General features: G+C 47.1%; 1 protein-coding gene across 1 annotated transcript in view; it reads left to right on the top strand.

Moving 5' to 3' along the window:
* The window catches only part of evlb (Enah/Vasp-like b), a 56,294-nt gene that overhangs the window by 30,299 nt on the left and 6,085 nt on the right, over nucleotides 1-19,910 (top strand). The window contains 3 exon segments of the mRNA XM_048250951.1: nucleotides 2,343-2,511; nucleotides 4,905-5,082; nucleotides 17,294-17,357. Coding sequence (XP_048106908.1) covers nucleotides 2,343-2,511; nucleotides 4,905-5,082; nucleotides 17,294-17,357 — 411 coding nt within the window.

Here is a 19,910-nt window from a genome sequence, read left to right as displayed (position 1 = left end):
AATGCAGACCAGTCCCATGCAGCTCCCAGCGGCTGGACTCTGAGCTCCGTCAGTGAGGAGCTCCACGGTTGCAGTCCAGTGTTTCCCATACATTGACTTATTTGTGGCGGCCCACCACAATATCAACATTGACCACCACACAATGATTTTGCATGTTATACTTTACTGTAAATTGGATGGAATTCGTTCATTGTGGAGATATGTGCACCTTTGCGCAGCCTCCTCTTGTCTCTCAACAAACCTACATGCATGTTTAAAGAAAACAGTAACAATCCTGCAATTTGTTGTCGTAAAAGTCCACTGGCTAAATCGTGCTTAAACCTGCATCATAACCACGCTGCGCTAATTAAAAACAGTTACTGTAATTCTGCAAACCTACCACCACAAATAGAATTCAATTCTGTGGGAAACACTGCAGGCTGTGCAGCGCTGATGTGCTGTTGATTTGGGCAGATTAGCATGCCCAGTGCCCCCGCTCTGCTGTGCGAGGACGGAGGAAGCAGGAGAGCATAAGATGGAGCGTAAGGCCCAGATCTGTGGACAGGACCAGAGGGGTTAGATGTGAGGGCGCTGCCCTGCTGCATCTGTGTAGCCTAGGAATGAAAGAATGGGAATGCTAGATAAAGTGATGGGGGTGGGTGTCTATCAGAAATGGTTGATTTATCCATCAACATGTCTCCCAGGGGAATAAAGTCAAAAGTTGTTAGAAAAGTAAATACTCAGTGCAATCTGTATAGTACAGATATCTGAAAAGGCGAAACATAACCTAAAACCAGTACCTAATAAGTATATTATTATTATTATTAATAATTAATTAATAAGTACACTACTATTATACTATAAGTACAATACCTAATAAGTACAGTACTGAAGTAGTGATTCTTCTACGTCCCACTTCTGGTCTGCTGTGTTTCCCTCACAGAGCAATTAAATGAGGGAATGCACATCCAAACAGGTTGCTGGATTATATTAACTAGAGACAGAGTGCCTGTGCACTCCTTTTTTCTTTTAAAATATGGATTAACCAATGTTTCAGCAAACAGTCTATCAGGAGTGAAGTGTGTGGACATGCGTGCGTCCTTCTCTTTCAGTGTTCTCCCACAGCAGCCGAGAGCCCTTGCTGTAGCCTACAGGCCTGCTGAGAGTGAGGCGTCTCCTGTATGTCTCCTAGGTGAATGTTGAGATGCATGTGTCAACTGCGTTGTGTTGACCACACACTCAGATTCGAACCTGCAACTTGTAGCACCTCGGATTGGGAGTTGAGCACGCTAGCAAGTGAGCTAAAAGCCCAGGCTGCTAGCATCACCCACTAGCTCAACTCTTAAGGCATCGGGAGGGAGGTTTACCTAACTTACATACTGCACAGCTACGGACCAGCTGGCTACTGTTACACATGGTTGTAGGTCTGGCTCATGGGCCCTGCTCATCCATGAGCCAATCAGACTGTTGAACAGATGAAGAGAAAGAGATGAGTAGATGGATGGATGGATGGATGGATGGATGGATGGGTGGACTGATGATGGCGGATATAAGATGGATGAGTGTCTCTGTGGCTCAACCAGCAGAGCTAGGTGCTAATATCACCCACCGTCATGGGTCCACTGATTCCTACACTTAATGATGATCAATTCATAGCTGTTGAATGCTTCAAGTCATCTAGAATGTATATAATGTATCACGGTGAGCTGTGCTCTCACAGATAGAAAATGGCTATCATATATCATGGTGAGCTGTGCTCTCACAAATATAAAATGTATATAATATATCATGGTGAGCTGTGCAATTGGCTGCAGTGCTCCTGACAGCAGTTGTTCTCTGAGGCTGGGGATTTAAGGTTACACAATGAATGTCAGTTTTTAACTGGGGGTTCCCAAACCCTCTAACCAATGAAAAAGGGTTGTGTTCCTACCTTTTTTAAGTATATTTTTGGGCTTTTTGCCTTTATGTGGTTAGGACAGTGAAGATTGACAGGAAGTGAGTGGGAGAGAGAGAGATGGGGTGGGATTGGGACATGACTGCAGGTCAGATTCAAACCTGGGTCCCCGTTGCCACTTGGACCCGTACATGGTATGGGCACTATAGCCTGTTGCACCACAGTGCCCCCTGTGTTCTTACTCTTGATATAGTTCAGTACCTGGCATTCGGGATGCGCAGCAGCAATGTCAGAAACTCCATTCTCTGTACTGTATAGCATCAAATTTAGTCTGAAGCCATTATTTTACGGTAAAATAACGACATTGTGTTGCTTTAAAGTCATGTATGTAAATGCTGATAAACTGACCAATTTGTGTGTGTGTGTGTGTGTGTGTGTGTGTGTGTGTGTGTGTGTTTCGTCCTCATAGTGAGCAGAGCATTTGCCAGGCCCGTGCCTCCGTGATGGTGTACGATGACACCAGCAAGAAGTGGGTCCCCATCAAGCCTGGCCAGCAGGGCTTCAGCCGCATCAACATCTACCACAACACTGCCAACAACACCTTCCGCGTGGTCGGGGTCAAGCTGCAGGACCAGCAGGTACACACACACACACACACATTAACATCTACCACAACACTGCCAACAACACCTTCCGCGTGGTCGGGGTCAAGCTGCAGGACCAGCAGGTACACACACACACACACACACACACGCATCAACATCTACCACAACACTGCCAACAACACCTTCCGCGTGGTCGGGGTCAAGCTGCAGGACCAGCAGGTACACACACACACACACACACGCATTAACATCTACCACAACACTGCCAACAACACCTTCCGCGTGGTCGGGGTCAAGCTGCAGGACCAGCAGGTACACACACACACACACACACACACACACATTAACATCTACCACAACACTGCCAACAACACCTTCCGCGTGGTCGGGGTCAAGCTGTAGGACCAGCAGGTACACACACACACACACACACACACACACACACACATTAACATCTACCACAATGCCAACAACACCTTCCGTGTGGTCAGGGTCAAGCTGCAGGACCAGCAGGTACACACACGCACACGCATTAACCTCTACCACAACTCTGCCAACAACACCTTCCGCGTGGTCGGGGTCAAGCTGCAGGACCAGCAGGTACACACACACACACACACACACGCATTAACATCTACCACAACACTGCCAACAACACCTTCCGCGTGGTCGGGGTCAAGCTGCAGGACCAGCAGGTACACACACACACACACACACACGCATTAACATCTACCACAACACTGCCAACACCTTCCAAGTGGTCGGGGTCAAGCTGCAGGACCAGCAGGTACACACACACACACACATACACACACACACACACACGAACATCTACCACAACACTGCCAACAACACTTTCCGCGTGGTGGGTGTCAAGCTGCTGGACCAGCAGGTACACACACACACACACACACAAACATGCACAAACCTGCCAAGCTTGATGCTCTCATTACTTGTTTGGGACACTGGCCATCTTAGTAAAGGATCTCTGGTCCCATCTTCCGTGGCTGTGTCTTAGAGGGCACGGGTGGATCACACACACACACACACACACACACTCCGCGTCTTAGAGGACATGGATGGGAGGCTTTTAGGGCCGATCGATGAGCGGCTTTCTCAGATGTGGACAGAGTGACCCCAGCAGTCTCCATTAGGTCCTTATTTATCGGCTCCTCCAGCACAACCAGTATTGATGTGTGATGTGGTGGCAATAACCAATCAGGAGCCAGAGTAGAAACGCTGTTACCAGGCAGTTTCCAAACGCAGCCTGGTGGACAGGGTCAAAGGGTAACTGTTTCCAGCTCAGAAATATGCACACACGCACACACACACACACACACACACACACACACACCAGAACATGTTGGTCTCATTACTGAGAATCTAGGGGAAGATAGTTTGAGTGTGACGTGTGAGATGAGTATGTGGTTTGTTCTGGACTAAATGCTCAAGATTGCTTGCTTTTTGGTTATTGAATCATTCTTTGTGTTGTTTTTCATATTGTTTCTTCAGAGTAGGTCAAATCAACACACCATGTAAGCTGATAAATCATTTCTGAGCAGGAGACAATTTAAAATATTTTTTTTTTAAATGAATCCTTAAGAAAACTGTCTTTGGTCCAGGCAATGATGGTATGTCACATGATCCCAGTAGCCAATCATGGATGGTGTCTCATGTCACATTAGTCAAGTCAAATGTATTTTAACAGCACATTTCATAAGACAGGCTCAATGTGATTCAAAAGAAAAAACACAGTTACACAACATGAACGAACAATGAAGATAATCATAGAGGAGAAGAAAGTGCTTGAATAAATAAAAACATAGAAAAAACATAAGAAATGTAAAAATACTGTATGCAAAGGAAAACACCCAGTATAAAATCATGAAAAGATATAAGGGGTTGGGGGGGTTAAGATTCTAACAGAGATAGAACATAAAAAGCTTGCGAGGATAAATATGTTTTGAGTCAAAACTATATTCATGGAGCAGACCTTAGTTCAGAGGGTAGGACATTCCAAGGAGAGGGGACATAATAATGACTGAAGGCACCATGAGCTGAGGAGACCTTTACTTAAAGATCCAAGAGGTCTGACTGGTGTGTACACCATGAACATGTCAGAAGCTAAGCCATTTAAAGATTTAAAAACAGTAAGAAGTATTCAAAATCAATTATTTGTTGTACTGGGAGCAGGTGACGTGATTTAATCTCTGTGTTTGGGTTAATACTCTGGGCAAACGCTATTTGGAGAAGCTGGAAATACTAGTTTATCTTTTGTTTTGTTAGTTCAGCAAAAAGTGCATTACAATAGTCTAGTCTACTGGACTTGAAAGCATGAAGCAGCTTTTCATCAATCCCCAACCGTGTTGCTGACCTCTAACCTTTGACCTGTGCTGACCCTGTGCCTCCTTTGCTGTTCCCCACAGGTTGTCATTAACTACTCCATAGTGAAGGGTCTGAAGTACAACCAGGCCACGCCCACCTTCCACCAGTGGCGCGATGCCCGGCAGGTCTACGGCCTCAACTTCGCCAGCAAGGAGGAGGCCACCACCTTCTCCAATGCCATGCTGTTTGCCCTCAACGTGCTCAGCACCCAGGACGGAGGTCAGTCCCTCTGCACGCAGCATACACCAGGGGTTTCATCAACACGCAGCATACACCAGGGGTTCCATCAACACGCCACAAACACACACCAGGGTTTCATCAACACGCCACAAACACACACCAGGGGTTTAATCAACACGCCACAAACATACACCAGGGGTTTCATCAACACTGCACACACACACACTAGGGGTTCCATCAACACGCCGCACACTAGGGGTTTCATCAACACGTGGCACACACTCGGGGGTTTCTTCAACACTGCACACACACACACTAGGGGTTTCACCAACACTGCACACACACACACTAGGGGTTTCATCAACACACTGCACATTAGGGATTTCATCAACACACTGCGCATTAGGGGTTCCCTCAACACTGCACACACACACTACAGGTTTGGACAACACTGCACATACTGGGGGTTTCATCATGTAGTCAACTTGTCAACTGTTGAAATCACTAGTCAACGGGCTGGATGTTCCTATGTGCGGAACTATTTCACAAAAACTGAGACCTGTTCCACAATAATATGTAAATTGTAATTGTGTACAATAAGAACTGCCAACAGCTAGCACTAGCAGTACTGTAAGCACCAGCACTGTAGCGGTACACAGCTAGCAGTAGCAGTAATGTTAGCACCAGCACTGTAGCAGTACACAGCTAGCACTAGCAATAATGTTAGCACCAGCACTGTAGCTGTACTGTACACAGCTAGCACTAGCAGTAATGTTAGCACCAGCACTGTAGTGGTACACAACTAGCACTAGTAATGTTAGCACCAGCACTGTAACTGTACACAGCTAGCACTAGCAGTAACTAGCAGACACAACTAGTGAGCAACTACTATGAAAAACTTGTCAACTAAAAGTTGTTAAACCCCTTGAACGCACACACACACACACACACACACACACAGAGAAGTTTGTTGGATAGTTGGTTATAGTTGTGTGCTCTCGAATGAACAGTGACACACACACACCTTCATTCAAAGCAGACATTAATTACTGAGTTGTAGTATCCTCTTTGAATGAGGGAAGTTTTAGTTTTACAAGTTGGTTGGATGGTTATAGTTGTGTGCTCTCGCCTGAACAGTGACACATGCACACGGACATACAGTGTACACACAGATACTCACACACACACTCATGTTCGCTCATGCACATACACACTTGCACACAGATTTATGCTGCTGACTGAAGCCATCACCAACCTGACCTGCAGGACTGCATGCACACACACACACACTCCACACACACTCCACACACATGCACATGCACACACACACACACTCCACACACAAACACACACACACTCCACACACATGCACATGCACACACACACACACTCCACACACAAACACACACACACTCCACACACATGCACATGCACACACACACACACTCCACACACAAACACACACACACTCCACACACAAACACACACACACTCCACACACATGCAACATACAGCAAGTATGAGGTCACCAACTTCCTTGCTTGCCTTCCTTGTCCTCAGTGCCCTGCACCCAAAGCCCCACTCTAGGCTGGCAGGGTGAGATGAGTGAGATGAGTTCAGATAAGCACATTAGCACTACGCACTAGAGGCATGTTATACAGCACATGTAATCATACTGGTGTATATATAGATATATATATATATATATATATATATATATATATATATATATATATATATATATATATATATATGATACATGCAGATACGGACAAAGATGATAGTGGATGATGAAAATGGGGAAAGCCAGCAATCAAAATAATGCTTGTAAAACAGATTAGTGGGTATATGGCGTGCTCTAAAAGCTACCATTGTCAATTGATAGAGAGACTACCATTTTGGAACTCTGTTATAGTATACTGCAGCTCCTGCAGGAATTGCTCAGAGATGCTTTTTGAAGAGACCGTCCAGCTGCGTCTCCCCCTAGCTGTAATGTAAGGCTGCCATGTGTAAACTCCTGCTAATCTGAAATGACTAAAAGCACATGTGCGCTGCTTTCGTCTGCACCAGGACTGGACCCACATTTCTGTGGATAAGGACAGATAGCTAACGTGTGATAATCTGCACGCACAGACAGACAAACATACACACGCACCTATTCACACATACACAAGACATGCATACACAAACACACATGCACATGTACATGCACACACACACACACACACACACACACACACACACACACACACACACACATACAAACATGCACACATGCATGCATGCCCTCATACAGACACACATATTCCAAAATCAGGCATTATCTTGTGTCACACAACTGGTCCTGCTCTGCCATTATGTCGTCGGCCTACCTCCACTAATCCATACATCCAGACAATAACTGTCATCTCATCTCAAATCCGCCATCATGAAAACAACAGCTCAGTGGCAGCAGAGGGCCTGAGCCTCTCCACGCTCTCAGAGGAGGGAGGGAGGGCTGCTGAATGATGTCATCCTCATGCTGTTGGTCCAATTGCTTTGCTCTGCACAGGGCCGTGGGAAGTGAGTTTTGTGTGGGGGTGCTGTAGTGGGGGGGGTTTAAATTTTATTTAAACGCCTTTCTCTGTTAATGGACAACAGCATACTGGCATTGCATGACACACAGCACAGGCATACATCACTGTCAAGAACATTATGGCTACACGACAGAAAAAATGCAAACCACAGATTGATACTAACGCAAACAAAGTAACCGTCTGCTATCTGACGCTACACTAGTAAGGTAACAAAGTTGCTGTAGCCTTGCACCGAAATCGACGGTGAACACGAGAAATTGTGTTGAAAAAACTGTTGAACACCAACATTAATCAAACGTAATAATTATTGACGCTTCTGACATGGGTGTCAAAACAGGCTAAAGACCCTATCGCACAGCATATTAGACAGAACACATTGACTCAAAACATATGCATAAGAGAAAGAACGCTCTGAGGAGGCCACTGAAACAGGCACGCAAAGATACAGATGAATAAGTTCATCTACCTCGCTGAAGAGGGCTCTTGTTTGTGGATGGAGCTTACTCAATATCCATGCCACCTTTCACCGTGGTGCACCGAGACTCCCCGATAACACTATGCATCATTTTAAGCTGAAGATTCAGGCGGCCCGTGTTCAGCTCCTTGGGAAACTCACAGTAATATTCAGCTAGCCTACTTAATATGGCATATTGTCGTACCATAAAGCTAGCGTCATAGGATATCTCCCTCAGGTTTGTTTTGTTAATTTGTTTAGTTTTTGTTTAGATCTCCCAGTTCTAATGTAGGCCTAACATTTTTTAGTGCATAATGGAATAATAGACAGGGGGACGGAGAGCTTCTTTTTTTTCTGATCGTGAGTGGTATGACATATAAATACGCGTGCTTTCCTGCTGCCGCACCCCCACTTCCCACGGCTATGCCTCTGCACACACCCAGATTCAAACCCGCAACTTGTGATGTAGGTGTAGGTGTTTGTTGTGTGTGTGTTATGTTGGAGAGGGACAGGTGATGTAGGTGTAGGTGTTTGTTGTGTGGCGATGTTGTGTTTGTTGTGTGTTTGTTGTGTTGGAGAAGGGCAGGTGAGGTTAGTGTAGGTGTTTGTTGTGTGGCGATGGGGCAGGCAATGCCCCCCACCTCCCCACGGGAGGAGCAGACGGACAGACAGACTGGTCTAGCCCCCCCAGGCCACTCACACACACACACACACACACCAGGCCACGCCACTCTCACACACACACACACACACACCCCAGGCCATGCCGAGGGGGGATTAAAGATCCACTAATGAGCTGTCCCGGACGGGTTAAACACCTCACCCCACAGGGCTCTCAGAGGTGGTACACCCCAGCAGGACAGTGCTCAGATTCACACACACACACACACACACACACACACACACTCATACACTCTGGCGTGCTGTGCAGGAGGCAGCTGACTACAGTTGCTTTTACTCCAGAGTACCTTGTGGGGCAGTTCCTGTTGTGCGGTGGGTTCATGAACAGAGGTGTCGGAGCACTAAAACTGAACAAGCTCCATTGTAGATCTGGACCAACACTGGGCCAGAATCAGCTTTCTTTTTCAATTGAAGTACTTCGCTCTGCAGTGCATTGTGGGGGCTTTTTGCCTTTATGCAGATTTATACCAAGTGAAGACTGACAGTGGGTCAGTGGGAGAGAGAGAGAGAGAGAGAGATGTGGGTGGGAATTGAACCCAGGTCCCTGTGGGCACTTGGATCCACATGTGGTCTGGATGCTGCTGCCTGGACCACAGCTCCCCCAGATCAGCTGACTTTTCTGAGCATGCCCAGTGGACATTATTGTTGACCAGTTGAGCAGGAGCCTCTCTCTTACACGGCTGGTGGACGCCTTATAGACCACAGCATGCACAAGCCCAGGGGCGCACCTTGTCAACAGGCAAGCCAGGCAACTGCTTGGAGCCCCGAGCCGCTAGAGGGCCCCCGACCTGGTCTCAGCGCGTTTGCTGGTGGGACAAGCAAGGATTTCGTCCATAGAGATTCAATGATGTATTTTGTGTGCTCCTGTCCTGTTGTACAAACAGTACATCTGTAAATGTAGGCCCTATGCTATGGCCTTATAAACAGCGGATCTGTGTTCAAAAGAATTCAAAGAATCCATACATATTTAGGCTACTGTGGTAAACGTCAAAAAGGGTTCAGTGATAACGGATCAACTTCGGAGTTTGGCATTTACTCAATGAAGTTATAGTAGGCTAATGTTAATTGGCAGAAAGATTGAACATGGTTTGCTACATCTATACGACAATAAACTTCAGCTAGCTAGCGACAGTTACAACTAGTTAGGCAAGGAGATGGTTAACATTATGTTTGTATTAGGGCTGTCAGCGATAACGTGTTAATCGCAGTGCGAGTAAGGACCAAGCATTCGCGTAAATTTTTTAATCACATAATGGCGTGCTGCCAAAGATTTTTAATTTTACACTGTCACTTGTTCTGTTATCAACGATTCTCTTTGGCTGCCAATATTTTGACCCTTTGATGCACCGTTTCTTGTCCTCAAACTGACACAGACACTTCCTAGTATATGCTTCTGTCTGCCTTCCTCGTAGCCTGGCGAGCCAGACCCACATTAAAATGTAGGGTCTGGGCACTCACCGTTCGCAGTGCTCAGTCCGAGGGGCAGGATAATCAGTTGTCTTTCAAATTCCCTCTCTGCACGCAATAGGGGCCTTAATGGGATATTTGTTTTCAAGTAGCAGGGAATTCAAGCCAAACCGTTGCAACTCTGCCATCAATCATTATGTTAAGCCCACCAAACGACTCTATACACGATTTCAAAGGCCTGATTAAGTTTCGATTTCTGGAGCTCACAAGCCAACGGAGAGTTGCTAGACTAGCCCTGGCAGCAAATGTAATTTGCTGCCACTAGGGGCGCGTCTAGATTTCTAGGCTACCTTCCTCCTGTAGTCATGAAGATAATAAACAAACACAGTTCTGACCTGCCAGTCGGCTGAATGGGCTTTATACTTAAAAAAAAAATACAAATCCCTGTCAGCTCAGTCGACATGGAATTAAAATATCACTGAAACACCTCAAGTTTAAATAATCTATGTCATGGGTCGGCAACAGGCGGCCAAAGCTGCCGCCACAACATGCGCTTTTGTGCTTCTATTTGGAGCAGATAGGCCACCTTGAAGGTGCCGCTGCGTTTCGTAGTGTGATATTCTTTTCAAACAGCGACAGCGTTGTTGCATATCAGATACACAGGTTTTGCATTTGTGAAACCGGGCAAGATGAACGCACATTTTCTTTTCTTTTCTTTCCGTTCCTCTTTATAGGCCCAGCTATTTTTCTCCAACTCCTGTTTTGTAGTGCCCACATTTGCTGTTCACAATATTGAAAGGGGACTTGAAACAGAGTTCATCAAGATAAATTAATTACTAATTTTGGTAGGACCCCAATAAAACTATTTCACTCCTATATTTTATATTGGGTTTTTAAAGTAATTTACTTTATTTTATTCTATTGATGATTGATTGATTCTATTTATTCTGGTGATGAACACTGGTCGGTAGAGTCCCCTTGGAATTTTTGCTTGGGGCCCCCAGACTCTAGAATCGCCTCTGCACAAGCCACAAGGATGCCCAGTGTCAGAGGCTGGTATGAAGTGGGCATTGGCAGAGCGACAGGCATAATGAGTTGGGCATATTGTAGATGCCTCTGTCTACAGAGGCGGGCACTACAGGGGCACTTTGGGTTTGGCTGGGTTGGGCAGCTTACCATGGAGTGCAGAAATATTTCAAAGGAAATATACATTTTCAGTTCAGTTATTAGTTAAACACCTAAAAGATAGAGCTACAGATTAAAATATAAAATGTTCCGTTTCACACAATTCACCTGATGCATGTTTGATCTTATTAAACAAGTGAAGAGATAGATAGATAGATTCTCCTCTCACGGCACAAAAGGGAGTGATCCCTGGAGTCTGTATAAGACTGTTGAGAGATGCCTCTGCAGTTCTGTGAATTACCACACTGGTCTTGTGGCACTGTTACACAGGGCGGTTAGCGCCCTCTAGTGGTGACCGGCACACAGTGCACCTGGCCAGGCCTGCTGAAGAGGGGCTGATGAAGCAGCTGTCAGCAGCTCTGCCTGGGTGGCACTGCATCGAGGGCATTGGAGGTGTGGGATGGATGGGGGGCGTTCACTGTCATCAGCGCTAATCTTTATTTATCACGGTTTCTCTGGCACCCTGCAATCAATGCAGCCTTGATATCATTGACCTCGATAGAGAGGGTGTGAGTGTCAGCCTGGAGATGCCTATGGGGGCTTCTTGTGTGTGTGTGTGTGTGTGTGTGTGTGTGTGTGTGTGTGTGTGTGTGTGTGTGTGTGTGTGTGTGTGTGTGTGTGTGTGTGTGTATGTGTGTGTGGGATTGTACGTGTGTGAAACATAGGGGTGTTGCACTGAGGGGTGGGTTGCTTAGGGTGTGAGTCATCGCTGCTGGAGTGAAGTCGCTCAGATGAAGTGTGACAATCATGTCAAACACACCAGCCCCTCCATCTGATGCGCACACACACAAACACACACACACACACACATACACACACGCACACATGCACATGCAAGCTCGCACATGCACACACTCTCTCACACACACACACACACACACACACACACACACACACACACAGGGAGGGAAGGAGAGAAGAGCAGAGCATTGTGTGGTGGAGTGCTGCTCCCAGGGGACTCCTCCTCAATGACTGGGTTTAATTAACATTACAGATGCACTGGGACTAGAGCACCTAGTTAATAACCTAGACATCCCTCTCTTACTCACACACCCTCCTCTCTTTCCTCTCTCCTATCTCTCTGCTCTCTCCTCTCTCTCTCCTTGTCTTTCTCTCTCTCCTCTCTTTCACCTTCCTCTTTCCTCTCTCTCTCTCTCTCTCTCTCTCTCTCTCTCTCTCTCTCTCTCTCTCTCTGTCTCTCTCCTCTCTCTCTCTCCTCTGTCTCTCACACTCTCCTCTCTCTCTCCTCTGTCTCTCACACTCTCCTCTCTCTCTCCTCTGTCTCTCACACTCTCCTCTCTCTTCTCTCCTCATCTCTTCACTTCTCTCCTGTCTTCTCCTCTTTCCCTCTACATTATATTATGCTCTCTCCTTTCTTCCACCTCTCCTTTCTTATCTTCTTCTGTTTCTATGAACAAAGAGACAAAGAGAGAGAAGGGGGAAGAGAGAGAATGAGAGAGGGAGAAGGAGAGAGCGGGAGAGAGGAGTCTCGGGTGACACTGGCGCATTCAGACAAACCCTGCTGGAACTCTGCACCAACTCAGTTCCCAAATGTCAACCTCACCATCACACACACACACACACACACACACACACACACATGCATAGACGCACACACACACACACACACACACACACACACACACACACACACACACACACACACACACATACACACAGACACACACACACACACACACACAGCCTTCACACACAGACACAGACAGACACACACACACACACACACACGCACACACACACACACACACATGCACAGAGCTCTACCAGAGCTGCATTTACAGTAAGGAGATTGCATGCCCTCCTTCTCCTTCAGCTCTCTCTGCAGTCTGTCTGACTGACACCCACACCATCAAGATAAACAGAAGCTGAGTTCACTGCCTCTGAGAAGATCACTCACTTTCACCTGCTCAATGCGGTTTATAAATATCTGTTCACGGTGTACATATATCTCATTATCATTATACATTTTGTATCCAGGCGAAGGCATCCAACTCCTTGTCCTCTACTCAGTCAGCTGTATGCTCAGACTCCTGTGCTCCCTCTAGTGACCAGGAGGACTCATGTGCAGCTCCTTACCTGGCGAGCCGTGCCTTTGGAAACCTAAGACTCTCATGCATGCTCTAGCCTGCTGCCGTAGTGACGGTGTGTGGTTACACCTGGGGAGAAACCTGACCAGGGGGGTGGGGGTGGACTTGGTGTGTGTGTGTGTGTGTGTGTGTGTGTGTGTGTGTGTGGAGGGCTTGTTAATGGGTATCTGAGTAAAGAAGAGGAGGAGGAGGAGGAGGAAAGGGCCAGGCAGGCAGGCAGGCAGGCAGGCAGGCAGGCACGCTATGCTAAGTGGAGAGTGGATCTGTCAGTGCCTCTGCGTCTGCAACAGCCACCTCTTCTTCTTCAAGATGTCCTGTAGGTACATCTCCACACTCTTCCTCTCTTTCTCTTTCTCTTCCTACTGTCCACCAGCTCTTTGTCTCACTCTCGTCTTTATCCCTCTCTCCTCTCCACATCCGAGTCCCACTCTGTCTTCTTCATCCCTCTATCCTCGTCCTCTGCTGTCTCTCTCTCTCTCTCTTCTTCATCCCTCTCTCCTGCCCAGTGTGTTTGCATCCTCACTCTTTCATCTGTCTTTCAACTGCACTCCATCTTCTGCTTCAGGCTGGTGTGTGTGTGTGTGTGTGTGTGTAGGTGTAGGGTCCTTTCCTACTGATCTACTCTAAAAGGTGATAGGGATGGAAGGGTGAAGATCTTCTGTTTGAGGCACTTGCGTGTGTGTGTGTGTGTGTGTGTGTGTGTAGGTGTAGGGTCCTTTCCTACTGATCTACTCTAAAAGGTGAAAGGGGTGGAAGGGATCTTGCATGCCTGTTAGAATCCTCTCTGTCTTGGGGAGTGTGTAAGCAGTAGCACATATTGCTATAGATTTAGGATGGTGTGTATGAATTAGCACGATTTAGGATGGTGTGTATGAATTAACACATATTGCTTTAGATTTAGGACGGTGTGTATGAATTAACACATATTGCTTTAGATTTAGGACGGTGTGTATGAATTAGCACATATTGCTTTAGATTTAGGACGGTGTGTATGAATTAACACATATTGCTTTAGATTTAGGACGGTGTGTATGAATTAGCACATATTGCTTTAGATTTAGGACGGTGTGTATGAATTAGCATATATTGCTTTAGATTTAGGACGGTGTGTATGAATTAGCACAATGCCTTCAAATTAGGAAAGTGAATAGTAAAGTGTGTCTAGGAGGTATTTACCTAGTTCATTACATAATTACTCAGTTAATTGAATTACTGTGTAACTGAAGTACTGCTATTTTATTAATGCATCATACTATTTACTGCATGTCTACATGTATGTTGTAATAGTCAGTATCTGGTAGGACATGTATGTGTGCTGTTTGTGTGGCATCACACTGCTTGTTTCTGTTGGTCATGAAGCAGACACACTGATGGCTTGTGATCTCAGGACTGTGAGGTGATGGATGATTTCTTGACCAGTGTTTGGTTACCTGTTTGTGCATTGAGGCATGTGCCTTTGTGTGTGTGTGTGTGTGTGTGTGTGTGTGTGTGTGTGTGTGTGTGTGTGTGTGTAGGGTGCGCAGTTATGTGATGATTTCCTGTGTTGGGTTACTTGTTTGTGATGCCATAGATACCTGTGTGTGTTGGTCCTGCAGCTTGAAGGTTTTGTTGGCAGTGTGTGTGTGTGTGTGTGTGTCTGTGTCTGTGTGTATTGTATTTATGAATAAGAGATGAGTTGAGTGCCTATCTGTGGTGTGGTGTATGAGTAACCTGTCACTATTAGCTAGACAGATACACTGGCTGTAGCCATGACATAGTCTAAGCTCTCTCTGATGTCAGTGCGTCCTCTTCTATTGATCTCAACAGACGAGACACAGAGAACATTGTGTTACTACACCATGGTGTAATTCACAACTATCCATCTTTATCCTCTGCATTGGGACCATGTTGTTGTTGTTTTCCATGGTTCACCCATTGAGACATAAACAGAAGATTAAGTACATATAGCTAAAGGGGAGGATCCCGCTGTTGTTTCTTGTCATAGCAGCTCCCCCTGATCCTGATCTGGCCCAGATAAGGCCGAGCTCCGCTCCGGTATCAGCTGCTGTGTGCTGCTGAGTGCTGCTGTGGGCGGTTAGTTCTGGGGGGTTAGTTCTTGTGTCTGTGTTGGCTCACTGCACTCCACTTAGGGCCAGATGTGTGGTGATGTAATCGGCTGATTCTGGGCCAGTGGTGACAGCCTGCGTTTGCACACCGTCCGTCAAGTTCAGTGGGTCCACCTCTCCCTCTCTTCTCTCCTCTCCCTCCTCTCCTTTCCTCTTTTCTCCTCTCCCTCTCTTCTCTCCTCTCCCTCCTCTCCTTTCCTCTTCTCTCCTCTCCTCTTCCTCCTTCTCTCCTCTCTCCCTCTCTTCTCTCCTCTCCCTCCTCTCCTTTCCTCTTCTCTCCTCTCCTCCTTTCCTCTTCTCTCCTCTCCTCTTCCTCCTTCTCTCCTCTCCCTCTCTTCTCTCCTCTCCCTCCTCTCCTTTCCTCTTCTCTCCTCTCCCTCTCTTCTCTCCTCTCCCTCCTCTCCTTTCCTCTTCTCTCCTCTCCTCTTTCTCCTCCTCTTTCCCTCTCTTCTGTCCTTTCCTCTTCCGCCTTCTCTCCTCTCCTCTTCCTCCTTCTCTCCTCTCTCCTTTTCTTCTCTTCTCTCCTCTCCTCTTTCCTCCTCTGCTTTCCTCTTCCACTCCCTCTTCCTCCTTCTCTCCTCTTCCTCTCCCTCTTCGGCCCTCTCAACCTCTCTCCTCTGTCCATGTCTGTTCTGTTTAACTGTGACGGACCAGTCTGAGGGTTGAGATCCACATTACATGTTGATTGATCTGCTGGATGTGGCTCTGTCTTTGTAGCCAATTCTATTTCAGTTCCAGGAAGCCTTCCAGAGGTCAGCTGACTGCTCTGGTCTGTTTTGGAGGGGTCTGACATCTAGGATGGGTTGCAGATGTGTCTATAAGGGATTGGGTTGCACCTCAGAGAGACCGTAATTAAACTATATTTGACCCGTTGCTAACAGTCAGGTCACACAGTACAGAAACACATACACACAATCACACAGCTGTTGAGAGCGTGGCTAACCTAGTTTGCCTGTGTACGGCCACGCTTCCCAGCATGCCTCTGTTCATCCTAGTCAGTCACAGCTGTCCCATCGCCAAGGTAACATGATCGGCATGATGTCAGTGTTGTAGAAGATCGGCCGATTGCAGATCTACTGAGATGTTAGGCCCTGGAATGACCTGGTTGACGCAGCTAAGCTATTGTTACCGTTCAAGAAAAGCCCAAGCGTTGTCCTTGCTTGAAAGTGTATCCATTTGTTCCACAACGTAAAAACAGCGTGGCAAACGCACCTTCACGGTAGAACGGTCAAAAACCTTCCACCCTTCCGGGGTCAACACCTAACCACAACAGTAGGCTTCCTACCTATATACCTGATGCACCCCCACAGATACACAGCGACACCCTGTGCAGTAAATGGACATGGCACCTCAACCATAGCAACATATTTGGCTGCTACAGTCAGCGTTGGGCCACAGCTGAGTGACATCTGTGTCACACACACACAGGTGGGCAGGAACAGCACATCCCAGCCATTTGTTTGGACAGGAGAGGTGTCAGTCTCATAGAGGTCCTCAATAGCTGCAATAGCCATGAGACTGAATAGGGGCTTCAGACCACATAGAGAGGTTAGAGGCATCTGCGATTTAATATGTGCCTCATAGGGCACCTACACCTGTTACAATACAGCTCAGGATGACTCTGACAACACTCACACACACAGCCTGACCAAATGTAAACCAATGCTTGAGATGAAGACCTCCGGTCAGAGTAAGAGTTTGACCAGCTCTCTGTGTCGTGTTTGTGCTCCACAGGCCCAGCTGTCCAGCGCCATGTCCAGAATGGGCCCACCTCAGAGGAGCTGGAGGCACAGAGAAGGTAAGACATCCCCTCAGTATCCACAACATTAAATTAAATTCAACATTGCTTGCTTTATTAACATGACTTGTGTTGCCAAAGCACCAAACAAAACAGCATATTTTACGGTAACAGTTACGGTAACGTTGACTACATTGAGGGAAACAGTAACAAGCAAACATCAAACATTCTATAGAACGCTCAGAACAGCATATTCTATAGAACGTTCAGAACAAAACATTCCATTGAACACTCTGAACAGAATATTCCACAGAACATTCTGTAGAATGCCTGCGACACTGAATCAAGGAGACTTGTTAAGCGTGCATAGTTTCATAGCTAGTGAAAGACTAAATAAAACATGTGTCTGTCTCAGTGAGAGAGTGTGTTTGGCAACTCGGAAGTGTGTGTGGAGTGTATGTGAAGCCGCTGTTTCCATCTCTGCTCGGTCCTGTCACCTCTAATGTATGAGAACAACTCAACTCCCACCACTGTCTCCCACAAACACACTTCATGTTTCTCTCAGAGGAGCCCAGATTCTTCACCGACAGACAGAATGTTCTAGAATCTCAGCCCTCACAGGCTAGGGAGCGCTCTCATATCAAACCAACCAATCATATCACAACTGCAGAACACCCCAGACCTGTGAAAAGAACTACTCGCTAACAAGATGAAAGACCTTTTGGGGGCGTAGCGTCCCATCTCACATGCCCTCGCTCTCAAGCACATCTCCTCTTAAAGAGAGACCCACAGCATGGACTCTCTCTCTCTCTCCTCTCTCTCTCATCTCTCTCTCTCTCCTTTCTCTGTCTCATCTCTCTCTTCTCTCTACCTCTACCCCCATCTCTCTGTGTGTAGTCACTGGCATGGCTATTCTTTGATTAGCATGTCCAGTCTCCTCATGGAGCCCCGAGACGCTGAGGTTCTGATGACCACCCAGATCGTGTGTCTGGACAAACATGGGCTCAGTGCTAATCCTGCTGCCCAGGAGACACAGCCTGGCCAACACTCACACACATGCCCCCATTCTTACTACACACACACACAACCATGCCCCCACTCAAACAAACACACACAAACACACACACACACACACACACAGACAGACACATTGCCCCACTCAAACACATACACACACACACACACACACACACACACACACACACACACACATACATACACACACACACACACACACACACACACATGCCCCCACTCAAACAAACAGACACAAACACACACACACCAGAGGAATAGCAGAGGGAAAGAGGAGTGTGTCTATAGAAGTAGGAAAACACCACGCCCTCCAGCATCCAAAAACACAGCAGCACTGCTCACTCCCATCAGTCATATCGCCGTGACAACCTTAACAGTGCTGCATCAGCAAATCCATAACGCGCGGCTGGAAATTTCCACTCTTTGTCAATCTTCTGTTTCCCTCTCTCCCCCTCTTTTTCCACATCTGTCCATCTATCTCTGTCTCTCTTTCCCTTCGTCTCATCCTCTCTATCCCTCTGTCCCTCTCTCTCTCTGTTTGTGAATCACTTTTTTTTCTTTCACTCCTGATCCCTCTCAAACTCTGTCTCCTCTGTCTCCCTCTCCTCTGTCTCCCTCTCCTCTGCCTTGCTCTCTCCCTCTCCTCCGCCCCCCTCAATTCCTCTCCTCTGCCTCCCTCTCCTCTGTCTCTCTCCTCTGTCTCCCTCTCCTCTGTCTCTCTCTCCTCTGTCTCTCTCCTCTCTATCTCCTCTGTCTCTCTCTCCTCTGTCTCTCTCCTCTTTATCTCCTCTGTCTCTCTCTCCTCTGTCTCTCTCTCCTCTGTCTCCCTCTCCTGTCTCCCTCACCTCTGTCTCCCCCTCTACCTGGATTTTTCTGTTTTATCCTCACCACCTCTGCCCCCTCCCCTCCCTCTCTTACTGTCCCTCTCACTCACTCTCTCCCTTTTTTCCCTCCCCTCTCTCCCTCCATCTTCATCCCTCCCTCTCATCTTTCTCCCTCCCTCTCTCTCTTCTTCCCCTCTTCCTGCTCTCTCCTCTCCCTCTCCTCTCTCTCCCCCTCTCTCTCCCTCTCTCTCCTTCTGTCATGGCCTCTGCCAGGTCATATCTCTGTCATATGCTTCTCACAGCCAGTGGACCGGCCTGCCCTGGGTACGCCGCGGTCACAGGAAAAGCTTCTTCCTGTTCGGCACTCTCTCTGCAGGGGAGCGATCGGCGGTTAAGTTCAAGCAAAAACAAACCCTCACCGTACAGAGCCTCTTATTCAGCCCGCTGGGTCCAGGGGAGCGTAAACCAATAATATCTTTGGGTTGGGAGAGAGAGAGAGCAAAGAGAGAAGTGTTTGTAGATGGCGGGGATGAAAACATGGATATGTGAGATGAGGCTGCCGCTAGGAGGATCCTCCTGAATTATTAAAGTCAATCCTTCTCTTAAGCGTCTTTGTTAAAGAGGTATTTATAGCACTCGTACTACCACAGAGGAGGAGACTTCTTATATGGTTCAACATTCAGACATGAGATATCTGACCCGCTCATAAGGGCCATAAACTATACTACCACTTCTCTGCTGCCAGGCTTCACAG

The sequence above is a fragment of the Alosa alosa genome, chromosome 8, assembly GCF_017589495.1.
Source record: "Alosa alosa isolate M-15738 ecotype Scorff River chromosome 8, AALO_Geno_1.1, whole genome shotgun sequence".
Taxonomy (NCBI): domain Eukaryota; kingdom Metazoa; phylum Chordata; class Actinopteri; order Clupeiformes; family Clupeidae; genus Alosa; species Alosa alosa.
This window is presented reverse-complemented; position numbering and strand designations above follow the sequence as displayed.